The sequence below is a fragment of the Papio anubis genome, chromosome 9, assembly GCF_008728515.1.
Source record: "Papio anubis isolate 15944 chromosome 9, Panubis1.0, whole genome shotgun sequence".
Classification (NCBI taxonomy): Eukaryota; Metazoa; Chordata; class Mammalia; order Primates; family Cercopithecidae; genus Papio; species Papio anubis.
The window spans coordinates 28394124-28407577 of NC_044984.1; the positions used below are offsets into that span (position 1 = coordinate 28394124).

The 13454-nt window shown below is 38.1% G+C and overlaps 1 protein-coding gene across 1 annotated transcript in view; it reads right to left on the reverse strand.

Moving 5' to 3' along the window:
• OVCH1 (ovochymase 1) overlaps positions 1-13454 on the reverse strand; it is a 57209-nt gene that overhangs the window by 25489 nt on the left and 18266 nt on the right. The window contains exons 10-16 of the mRNA XM_021922149.2: positions 11243-11376; positions 9752-9889; positions 9513-9640; positions 8641-8734; positions 7464-7592; positions 5374-5448; positions 3960-4140 (exon numbers count right to left, since the gene is read on the reverse strand). Coding sequence (XP_021777841.2) covers positions 3960-4140; positions 5374-5448; positions 7464-7592; positions 8641-8734; positions 9513-9640; positions 9752-9889; positions 11243-11376 — 879 coding nt within the window. The remainder of the gene's footprint in view (positions 1-3959; positions 4141-5373; positions 5449-7463; positions 7593-8640; positions 8735-9512; positions 9641-9751; positions 9890-11242; positions 11377-13454) is intronic.

A 13454-nucleotide genomic window follows, 5' to 3' on the forward strand; every position in this document is an offset into this window, starting at 1 on the left:
CTGTTTATTAATTTCAATTGATTCATCACATGGAATATCTATCTTGGGGAGAATAGGTTTGTTACATTCTGTATCTTGCTGCAAGGCGACATGGCTCATCACATAAATTTCAGAATAGACCATATAATTTGAAAAGGGAATCTACCAAAACTTTTTCTGTGTCTCTGTACTCAATACTAATATTTTCTTTTCTAATACATTAATTTTAACAAATTAATCAGCTACTCTTGAAGCATCTTTTCCATGGTACATTCAATGCACTTTGATAGAATTCTTAAAAAATAAATAGGCTTCTGTAAGGGAGAGAAGGCCTAGACAAAAGCAGGTGGTACTGAATTAGAGTTGAAAATATTGTATGAACCCATGTTTAGCTTGATAATAGATACAGATAGATATATTTATATACATGGGTTAGTATACATACCTATATTTTCTAGCTCTATCAGCTGAGAGGGCCTAGAACCAACAATGTGCTACTAGCAACTGGTATGCCCAGCATCAGATCATGATTTGTCATACCATTTTCCAATAAAATGAACCAGGGCCCCTTGGAGAAATGGCTGGTGCAGGAACTGAGAAGGAAATACACACGACAGATCTGGAGTATCTTGCAGTGTTACAAAATATGAGGGAGTATCAAAGAGACAGAAGCCAAAGGCTGGTCTCTACCTCTGAAAGAGCTCACAGTGGCCAAAGCTGGAATAATTTGAACGTGGGCTACCTTTACTGACTTGTTTCCCAAGAGTAAGTATGGAAAGGGGGAAAAAATGTAACTTTACATTAGAGAAACCTGGTAAACACTACCTCAGCCAGATGGTCAAGGTTAACATCAGTGATAAGTCATGTTGACTGTATGTACCCTTGATATATGATAAGAATAGTATGCTACTTCTGTGGTCTTCCTCCCCCAAATCCATAACCCTAGTAACACCTTGACAAAAATGTCAGACAAACTAAACTGAGGGACATTCTACAAAAAAAAAAAACAGATGAGATCTCCTCAAAATGACCAAGGAGAGTCTTAGAAGTTTACAGCCAAGAACAGCCTGAGGAGACTTGACAACTAAACATAATGAGCTGTCCTGAAGCAGCAACTACAATGACCTTGAGACAGGAACAAGCTCAGCATATCTGAGCAACAGAAAGGCCCATGAGGCTGGCCTACTGGGAGCAAGCAGGGAACTGATCAAGAAGGGGTCAGGGAAGCGGGACATAGTGGGTAAGGCCTGTAATCCCAGCACTTTGGGAGGCCAAAGTGGGAGGATTACTTGATCCCAAGAGTTCAAGACCAGTCTGTGCAACATAGCAAGACCCCATGTCTACAAAAAAAGCCCAAAACAACAACAACAGCAATAAAAACAAACAAACAAACAAAAATCGGGCATGGTGGCATGTGTCTGTAGTCCCAGCTGCTCAGAAGGCTGAGGTGGGAGGATCCCTTGAACCCAAGAGGTAAGACTAGAGGGAGCTATGATCGTGCTACTACACTCTAGTCTGTGAGAGAGAGAGATCTGTTCTCAAAAAAAATATGGGGTCAGGGGGGCAGGGAGTGGTTCTTGACCCTCTGCACAGTAGAGGCATTTGGGAAGCTTTTCAAAAATACCAATGCCCAGAACAAGGGATGGCTTTAACTAGTCTGGATCGAAAACAAATTACAGTTATACACAGTCACATGGCTTAATCTATACAAGGTATTATGGAGATGAAGTAAGACACAAGAATATAAACGGCAGTTCTGTTACATAAAGATCAAAACCAAGAAAAACCAAATGACATACTGTTTTAGGGGTACATATATATTGAAATCCCCCAAAAGCAAAGCTATGAATACAGCATTTAAGAAATTTAGCATAGCATTTTTTTCTCTTTTGATTTTTTAAAAATTTTAAGTTCTGGGATATATGTGTGTCCGGAGCTGCGCGCCCCGGCCATAGCAAATAATAATTAATGATTAAACGCCCGAGCTCTATTCCTTTCCACCTTCTACCTCCTCCCTAGATTTGTTGTTTCTCTTTTGTATCAATACCTCATAAAAGATGGCGCTCTTCCTGTTTTTTCTTCACCTGTTTTCCCCCCCGCGCCGCGAAAATTGTTACTTTGTAGCGCAGGCAGCATCCTGCGCCCGGGAAAATTACCAACTGACAGCGCAGGCGCAACATGACGTCCGACCAGAGAAACCAATACCCCTTGCCACACCCTCCGCGATGAGACCATCTCCGCCTCTGGCCCAACCCCTTCCCCTCCAAGTGTATATAAGGCATTGCATTACCGCCATTAAACGAGACTTGATCAGAGCACTGTCTTGTCTCCATTTCTCGTGTCTCTTGTCCCCCAAATTCCCACTCCCTCCTCCAGGGCCTGCTTCGACGATCCCGCGGGCCGGGATATATGTGCAGAATCTGCAGGTTTGTTATATAGGTATACATGTGCCATGGTGGTTTGCTGCACTTATCAACCCATCATCTAGGTTTTAAGTCCCACATGCATTAGGTATTTGTCCTAATGCTCTCCTTCCCCTTGTCTCCCACCCCCTGTGTTTTTCCCCTCCCTGTGTCCATGTGTTCTCATTGTTCAACCCCCACTTATGAGTGAGAACAAGCGTTGTTTGGTTTTCTGTTCCTGCGTTAGTTTGCTAAAAATGATAGCTTCCAGCTTTATCCATGTCCCTGCAAAGGAGATGATCTATTCTTTTTCGTGGCTGAATAGTATTCCATGGTATGTGTGTGCCACATTTTATTTAACCATGCATCATTGATGGGAATTTGGGTTGGTTCCAAGTATTTGCTATTCTGAATAGTGCTGCAATAAACATATGTGTGTATGTGTCTTTATAGTAGAATGATTTATAATCCTCTGTGTATATACCCAGTAATGAGATTGCTGGGTCAAATGGTATTTCTGGTTCTAGATCCTTGAGGAAAGGCCACACTGTCTTCCACAATGGTTGAACTAATTTACACTCCCACCAACAGTGTAAAAGCATTCCTATTTCTCCACATCCTCTCCAGCATCTGTTGTTTCCTGACTTTTTAATAATTGTTATTCTGATGGGTGTGAGATGGTATCTCATTGTGATTTTGATTTGCATTTCTCTAATGATCCATGTTATTGAGCTTTTTCTCATATATTTGTTGGCCACATAAATGTCTTTTAAGAATTGTCTGTTCATACCCTTTGCCCACTTTTTGATAGGGTTGTTAGTTTTTTTCCTTGTAAATTTAGCATAGTATTTCTTGAGAGGGATTCTAAGGGGTCTTGAAAGGTAAGTATAAAGATTCTTCCTGAACTGGATGCTGGCAATACAAATGTTCATTTAACATTAATATCTATTCTTTAAACTACAAATATATTATGTATATTATTTCATACAATGGAAGACTTCACAATTTAAGAACATTTAAAAATTAACCAAAATTTTAGTTCCCCAATAGTGCAATAATCAAAGTGGTAGGTTATTCTATTGTGCTTTCCACTGACATGATCCATATTTGCAAAGGAACAATCCTAAACCAATCCAGTGGAAGGTGGCTTGTGTGGTAAGGCATCTGGAATTACTAACAACCAACAGTGGAACCATGAGCACTCAGCTTAAAGATTAAGCTAAATGGGAGTGTGAGAGGAGTCTTCAAATATAGAAAGAACTATCACGTGAAAGAAGAACCCAACTTAGTTTTGGAACTACAGTACATTTAGACCAATGGATTTCTGCAATTGGGAAGGAGACTTCAACTCTACATAATAAGAGATCTCTTTAAATGGGATGAGCAGTCAAGATTTGATCAACTTTTCCTTCACTGACATTGTTTAAATATAAGCTAGATGGCTATGCAGAAGAAACACTAAAAGAAGATTTTCGTTTTAGAATTAGTTTAGATGATCTTAGTAGTCAGCCTTGTGTCCTAGGCATTACTTATAAATGCATGTGCTAAATACATTGGTAAAATACCAGTTTTACTCACGATTGCACACAGTGGGCTGCGGTCAGAATCCACACTGGGTTGATGATGGCACCTCCACATTGGTAATCGCCTAGAAACCTCAGACCCACCTGCCATGGCCAACAGTGGGGGCAGGCTTCTTCCCCTCCTGCGATTCTTCTGGAAAGCCACTGGGGACTAAATGGAGGGATGCCACAGACATCTACAGTAAAGAAGATGAAATCAGTGACCCATAAGGTTGCAGTAATTTAGAACACATTTCTCCAATAGCTTGCCATAGTTAACAGTAGTGAGTCTCAAACATCAGATAGGCTTAATAATAATATTGACTCCCGAAACTCACCTCTGAAAAATCTGATTTTTTTTTTTTTTTTGAGACGGAGTCTTGCTCTGTCGCCCAGGCTGGAGTACAGCGGCCGGATCTCAGCTCACTGCAAGCTCCGCCTCCCAGGTTTACACCATTCTCCTGCCTCAGCCTCCCGAGTAGCTGAGACTACAGGCGCCCGCCACCTCGTCCGGCTAGTTTTTGTATGAAAAGTCTGATTTTAAGAAGCCTGCCCAGGTGACTATGCTAGGCAGCCAGAATTTTAGGGACTGGCCCCCAGAATTTTATTTATTCATTTAGCAAAATTTATTTAGTGCTTGCCGTTTGCTAGGCACTGTTCTAGACATTGGTGATATATTATTGGTGGAATAGAACAGATGATACAAATACTGGCCCTCATGGAACTTACATTCTAGTAGAAAAGTTTCAAGTTTGTTAGGAGAGTACGTAAGTTTCTTCATTATATCTTCTTGTTTTAGTTCTCATTCTCACAGTATGAATCCATGTACTAATCCTCAAACATATCAAATTTGCTCAGGCATCTAAATGCTGTTCTCTTATCAGGAGTTGGTGAGACCCATAGCCCAAGTGCTAACCTCCAGGAAGCCTTCTCCAACCCTCCAGCAAGAGGCAGATATTTTCTTCTCTGATAGCTCCTTATGCAACTTTTTATTCCAGTCCGTCAACTTAAACATATTCAATACATGCGTGTGGAATAATGAAGGATCATAGTATTTACCCAGATGCCTTAGAGCATAAGAAAATTAAAAGATGCCAGTGTGAATTTAAAATAAAAAAACCTTTGCTTTCTCCCTTTGCCCCACACTGACTATAGGAGTCATTTTAGATATTAAGTTTGTAGAGAAATAGACGAGGACAAAACATTGCTTTATACCCTTTTCTTCCTAACCTAAAGCTTATTTGTTCTTCCCTCTACTTATAAGTCTAACTATAAATCCAAATAGGACTCTGGACGTTTTATGAACCTAAATACAAGACTCATTCTTCTTCACTGTGGAGTTATAGCAAATATAAGATAAGGACTTTCAAAAGAGACATCTAGTTAATGAAGAAAAAAGATTAAACAATAATAACGTGTCGTCAACTCACCATGCAGAATAGCTTTTATAGTAGATACAGGATTGTTTTGGGGAGGTAACGTTGGTTCAATTTTGTTTAAAGACTCTGTAGAAGAAAACAAAATTTTAATTGAAAGTAATTAGAGAAGTTGCACTAACTGACCCCACTTGCTTACCTTGGTAAATCATAAAACTACTCTACTGTAGATCTCACTAACACAACCAGTCATACACTAGATGCCAGATCCCAGAAATGTGATTTCTTGTATATCTCTTAATATCCCTGTTGCATCTGGCTCTTTTAAGTACTTCTTCCTTCCTTGGTTTCTTGATGTTAATCTCAAGGTTTTCCTTATATATTGATGGCTGTCTGTTTCCAATATGTCTTTTTTTCAGGATCTCATTTTTTAGCCTGAAAATATATTGCCAAGGTAATTTTCATTACTCTGTTTTTATTCATCTACATGTAGATGACTTCCAAATTTCTCTCTTCAATCTAAATCTCTTTCCTGAATCCTAACCTAAGACTTTTAGATATCCCCACTTGGATTTCCCACAAGCTAATAGCTACATGTCTTAAATTGAACCAAGTGATTTTAAGAGTCAATATAGTCTTGTTCTTACATTTCTCTATCATCTAGTGGCTTCTCCCATTCACCTCACCATTCAAGCTAGGATCCTGAAAATCATATTTGTGACGGTTAATATTGAGTATCAACTTGATTGGATTGAGGGATACAAAGTATTAATCCTGGGTGTGTCTGTGTGGGTGTTGCCAAAAGAATTTAACATTTGAGTTAGTGGGCTGGGGAAGGCAGATCCACCTTTAATCTGGTGGGCACAATCTAATCAGCTTCCAGCTAATATAAAGTAGGCAGAAAAACATGTAAAGAGAGATAGGCCTAGCTTCCCAGCCTACATCTTTCTTTCGTGCTGGATGCTTTCAGCCCTAGAACATTGGACTCCAAGTTCTTCAGTTTTGGGACTCGGACTGGCTCTCCTTACTCCTCAGCTTGCAGATAGCCTACTGTGGGACCTTGTGATCATGTAACTTAATACTTAACACACACACACACACACACACGATCATGTAACTTACATGTGATCATGTAAGTTAATATTTAATAAAAACACACACACACACATATATATATGCTCCCTCTAAGAGAACCCTGACTAATATAATACTGGACTTGGCTTCCTTCATATATTCCATCCCCACAAGGGTATATATAATAAAACAATATATATAGAATAAATTCATTACAATGATTTTCTTAGTACTTTTCTTGCATATAAGTTCATTTATAATCTTCCAGATTACTCTGGAGTCAGAGAGACCAAGTTCTGACTCCATCTCTTGCCAGCTGTGCATCTTTGGGAACGTTACTTAACTTCTCAAAGCCTCAGTTCCCTCACTGGTGAGAGGAGAGCAATGCACATAGTTCCTATGTATGTAAGGAGGAATAAATGAGGTAATGCATGTGAAATGCTCAGTGAATACCTGCTACAGAGCAAATAATCAAATGTTAGCTAGCTATCCTATCACTCTGGCACTTATAATTTAATGCCTCATGTTCAACATGATCTCACTCCTGCCTTTCCTATTGTTCCCTCCAAAACTCAAAACATGTTGAGTTATTTGTAGTTTTCTTATACATTGTCCATTGTCTTTTGTTAGAGTTTTTGCATATGATATTCTTTTTGTCTGAGTCTGAGTAGCATGTACTTTATTTTCCAGAATGCCGGGATACCTATTAATTCTTCAAAACCCCCTAACTTGGTAAAACAGAGCCAGTCAATCTCATTTCTGAATTACCTTCTTTAATCCTAATTATCTTCTTTCTGTGTGTGGCATGTGGAATCTTTATGTTCCAGTGGATGCCATTTATTGAGCATTACCTGAGGTGCTTCCTAAAGCACAGATTTCTGGGCCCCATCCCAGATCTACAGAATCTAGGTCTCTGGGGGGTGGATCCAGAAATCTGCATTTTTGTTATGCTTACTGAGGGGAAGGTACATTTAGGTAAACACGGCTGTCCTACATTTAGGTAAACACGGCTAAATAATGTTCCCTGTAACCATTTTCATAAGCAAAAGTCCACAAGTGTTTATACTCACCTGAGGGCAAAATGGTAAATCTAGCCTTGAAGCCTTGCAAATGATTTTTACCATCACCTTTAAAGTAAATCACCATCATGTTACTAGCACTGAATATTGAAGTGATGGTCAACATTCCACAAAGTTTAGCTGAAAAATTTTAGGAAAGTTTGATTTATAGTTATAATTAAAAAATAATCAGAACACCTAGTAAAATAATCACCCAATTTTCTAATCAACCACTTTAGTTTTCTCCAGCTTTGATTTGTATGCATACCCTTACATCTCATGTGAGAATTAAATGTTAGTTTCATAATAACAATGCACTGTAATTTCAATTACACAGAAAAAGCTCTAAAATAAGGACATTTGATTTCCAGTATGCACAGAAACTCAACTGGTTATTACTTTGTAGACAATAAGAAGAGGTGAGTTTAAAATAATAAGAAAAAAACCCACCCAAGTTGGTATATTCCTTTTTCCAAACAGGACATAAGCATACTTTATAAGAGAGGTAACACTTGAAGTCACTTTCATGGAAACCTCACACTATATAAGCACTGTTCTGCAGAATCATGGCATTGTGCTCTCATTAACCTGCCCTTAATGTCTAAATAAATATTCCAAGCCAATCTATAATCCTGGCCTCTAACCCACACAAACATCTAGCTGAAGGACAGATACTAGGTCCTACAAAAGTGGTTAGAGGGCTGGACGTTAAATCTTCAAACTCAGTAAATTGTTAGGTCACAACTAAAAGTGTATTTGAAGTTTTAAAAGTCTTAAAATTAATTGTTATACCTACATAGAAATTATAGGTGTTGGTTACTTTTCTTGGACACAAATATCAAAATATTAGCAACAGAAGGAATACAGAAAAAAGGAAGCTTTAAAATTTACCTTAAATAACTGCCAAAAATTTACTCACGGTTACCATTTTATCCTTTCTCTGGGGACTGCCTTTTCACTTTACATATAGTCTGAAACAATCCTTACACTTTGCACATTTCCATTAAAATGGAATGCAAATTAGTTGCTGGCTCATAGGTTTTAAAGCTAAAGTTGTATGGCATTCTGAGTTTCCAGAGCAAGAAATTCATATTCCCACTCTACCTATGGTATCCAAGGAAGTCAGTCCATGTTGCAACTACTCTGATTAGTCTAACGCTTTCATATTTGAAGGGTGAAGGCTACCTACCGAACTTGTGCTTTTCTTCAGAATCACCATAAATCACAACAGCATCATAAATACAGTTTGGACTAAGTTTGACAGTCAAGTCCTCAAATGTCAACTGTACAAATGAAACATAACCAGGGAAATGGTCAGAGAAGAGAGAAGCTTCAAGGGTTTACTTCTGCGTATTTAAAGGCTCTTTGTCACATCCTCATATGCTTTCACATAGACGTGTAAATAATTGCAGTCTCTTTGAAGGGCAATTTGGCAATGACTACCACGTTTAAATGTGCAAACCCTTTGACACAGCAAGTCTACTTCTGGGAATTATACATATCCACATGTGTCCAAAGACACTGGCAGATATTCATGGCACCACGGCGGGTATGACCAAAGACTGGAAACTCAATAAACATCTGTTAATAGGGAACTAGTTTGATGTGTTCTGAAATATCATACAATATTTTATGCAGTTATTAAAAAGAGTTCTGTGGGCTCATCTGGAAAGATCTTTGAGATACTTTTCAGTGAACAAGGCATTGCCAAGTAGCATAAGTACACACACACACACACACACACACACACACACACACAAGTAAATGCTCAAAATACCTCCCAAGGACACTAGTAAGTTATCAGTGTTTGTCTCCAGGGGTAGAATGGGAATCTGATGAGGAGCCTTACTTTTCATTGTATATACTTTTAAACCACTGAAAGTTTTCAAAACCACACACAGAGATCTCTTTTCAGAGTAAAAAAAAAAAAAAAAAAAAAAAGCATATGACAAAAAGAAGCTCCTAGTCATAATAGCAATTTAACAATCCAGATGAATTAAGTTCTGCCTAACTAAGGTAACTCTATCCTCTATGACGTAGAGTGATTCCTCAGTTGCCTACCTTTATAATGTGTTTCTCTGGAGCATGAATGAACTGATGACACCTTACGTTACTGGGATACAAATCAGGATACTTGGCAGAGTGATTTGTCCCTTCTACCAATATAGCCACACTTCCACAACCTGACCCTGTGGAAGCATTGGGGAAATTCAAAGTGAATGGCCAAAGGCATTTCCTCCTCCTCTTCCCCACCCACATCAAGGGAAAATGGCAGGGAATTAAATACCTGAAACACTCACCTGCTTCTGAGTTCTGTATGGCAGTAAAGGTAAGCTCAAAGCCATAGCCACCGTCTTCTGTATCAGAAACAAATGGAACCATGGTCTCACCGGTCTCTGTCAGCAATGGTGAGGGCAATATATTTCCACAGACCTTACCTTAAAAGAAGTGAAGGAAAGTGAAATAACGTGACTAAAGAGTGGTGGAAACGTATCCATGTTTGTTTTGTTTTCCATCATCTTCCATGAGATCTCTGGTCTGAACACACTAAACTATTTAATGGCCCTTTGATCATTCAACATTCCCTGCTTCAGTGACTTTGCTATTCCAGTTGCCTTCTCACCCCCTAGTCTCTCATGTCCAAATTCTACTCATTCTTCAGGGCCTAACTCAAAATTCAGCTCCCCGATAAACTCTACCAGACAACCACTCGAAATAAGACCTACCTTTTTTGAATTAGCACAGCACAGTCCCTGTTCTAATGGTATTTCCAACTTTGTGTTACACCTTTGACTACCTCAAACTACAACTTATTTGGGCAGAGAGTGCTTTTTCTCGAAAAATGTCCAGTACCTGGTATGATATCTCACATACAGTTAATTTTTAACAAATGATTGGTTGAAAGAATAATTACTGTGTAAATAGCAGGCCTGAGCATGAAATAATTTAGACAATAAATATTATAACCCCTAGTACAGTACTTTGTCTATAGCTTCCTGTCAAATATGTGTGAAGAGACATTTGTCCTAACCATTGACCTTATAGAGATCTAGAGATACCAGCTCTAGAGAGCTTCTATCATGGTTAACACAGAGTATTTCAACCAAGTTAGATATATTGGTTATGTTTATGTAGCTTATAAGAGGTACTCAATAAAAGAAATTGAATGACATGAAATGATCATTTGTGTTATGAGAAGGAAATTATATCAAACAATGTAAAGTTCAAAGTGTATGTGTAAATAGATACACCTCTAAATGCTAATAGAGATTATCTCTAGGTGACAGGGTTATGAATGGTTTATATTTTTTTTCCTTTGGCTCATCTGTATTTATCAAATTTGGTAAACATATACCCACTTTTGTGATAAAAATAATTTAAAAAATTGCCTCAAAAGGAAGTTTTCTGACAACTGTAACATCAATTGCATTCAACACTGTTACTGAACTTGAGAGAGGAATGTGAGATCTGGTTCCTAATTCAGAAAAACACTGAAGAGAATAGTCAGTGTGCTGACCACTGTCTCCACTCTTCCTATCCTCCCCTTAACCCTTCTAGAAGGGAACAGTGTGCAAGATGAGATCATTGCCCTTGGTACAATAAAAGAAATTTTATTTTTTATTTTTATTGTTTTAAGTAAAGTGAAAGAAAGTTTATTAGGAAAGTAAAGGATTAAATAATGGCTACCCCATAGGCAGAGCAGCCAGAAATTTTATTTTACATCCTTTAGTATTTCTTTGGTCTTTCAGATACTCTAAAATGATAAATAAAAACAAATGTAACATACTTACTAATAAGCACTCCATTGCTTGATTGTAAAGATACATAGTCATGATCACATCCAACTTGCTTTTCCATGTCTAAACTTGTAAATTTTATCAGGATTATTTTATCCTTTGGTACCATTATTTTGCAAACATATAAGCTGGGATAGGGGAAGGTGAAGAAAATATAACAAATGGCAGAATCAGATTTGATAAATAAAATCTAACACCCGTGCTTTATCTCACAACTCAACAACAATACAATTTTATAGAATACTAGAAGATAAAAGGCAATGGAACATTGTGAGAAAAATTTGTGCTCAAATTGATAACATTTATCTGACAAATAGATGAGTATTAATTGGAGAATGATCAGAAAACACCCCTTAAATTTCATTTAGTTATAAAATGCTAGAATTTTGATCTATAAATTGAAGAAACCTAAGATTCATCTGAGTTATTCACCTAATTAAAATTCATACTATTCATCCAGAGGTTGAATTATGATTCTCATGAATTATGAATTGACCATGCAGTGTTTGCTAACCTTAAACAGCCACATATTCCGAAGTCATCCTAAGTCACAGTCCCTGAGTTAAAATGTCATCTCTCTAACTCCCAGTAAGGTCAGCTGTGACTTTTCACTAACATTTTTAAAAGCATATCTAAACTTGAGAGAGTACGAAAATAATCCCTTACCTTTATTTTCATACATAAATTTATTATTCAAGAAAATAAATCCTAGTGGGCCATAAATCCTAGCTTCTTCCATGTCTCACCTTCACCTGAATGCAAAGCAATCTTACCTAGAATCTAACATGTTCGAATTAACTCTTTCCAAAATTCAGCAGTCTTTACCTTAGACCTGTTAACAGACTCACTGCCCTTTACTAATAAGGACTTTAGGAATTAGTCAAGTCTTTTATGCCCAGGTTCCAAAAAGCAAACACTAATAATTTTTTTTTTTTTTTTACCAGACATCTCCTTAACTGGAATCCCTCCCTCCCTCCCTCCCTTCCTTCCTTCCTTCCTTCCTTCCTTCCTTCGAGTCTCACTCTATTACTCAGGCTGGAATGCAGTGGTGCAATATCAGCTCACTGCAACCTACACCTCCCAGGTTCAAGCGATTCTTCTGCCTCAGCCTCCCAAGTAGCTGAGACTACAAGCACGCACCACCATGCCCAGCTAATTTATGTATTTTTAGTAGAGACATGGTTTCACCATATTGGCCAGGCTGGTCCTGATCTCATGATCTGCCCACCTCGGCTTCCCAAAGTGTTGGGATTACAGGCCTGAGCCACCGTGCCCAGCCGGAAACTCTTTACTTTAGTGTTTTTCTATCCAAGTCCATCATCCTGAATATAGATGTAAAAATAAGCTGTCTAAAACATTATAAAGCTCACTTGCCAAGCACTTCAATGGAAAAAAGCACTCCACATCCATCATCCTTTTTGAGATTCATTACATCTCTCTGAGGTAGGCAGGAGAGAAATTATCCCTCTGTTTCCAAATGGGAAACCTGGCATTGATAATAAAAGATTCATCACGTCTCTTGTATAAGTGGAACTGTTTAGGCTTTATGACTTCAAAGGCTGGTACTTTCTCAAATTGTTCCATCATCAAATTATTTTCGGCCTCAAAATCTCTAGCTCAAAGATGAAAAATAGGTTTCAAATCTATGCCAACTTTGATTTATTATTAGTGATTGCTGTTTTAAAAGGATTTTGAGGTCTGGTCAAGCTAAGTGAGAGAGGGGTCCCCAAACAAACCATTGATTTATTAATTCAAATAATCTATAGAGCATTAATTATGTGACAGGTACTGATCTAGGCTCTGAGAAATGCAATATCTCCCATGGGTATGAAAGGAAGGAGGGCAACCTGGGTGGTATCTGTCATTTCTGAGAATCTAGCTACCACCTACCAGAATACAGAGAGGCTTGGAGGGACTGTGTAACTCTCTCCTTCTTTATATTATCTCTGTCTGCCTTATGATTTCCTAGTTAGCTCCAGTTGGAATTGACAAAACCCTTTCAGTATCTAAGGCTACTCAGCATGCTGAAGAAGTCACTAACTGTGCAAATTGGCCCTATACCTCATTTCTAAAACACAATTTTTCCACATTTTCACATTCTAAAATTAGAATGCATCTTACAAAGGAGTCTTACGATTTCTGTAGACCTGAATTGAAAGAGTTCTTCCGGGCAGTATCTATATACACTTCTGTCAGTCACATTGCA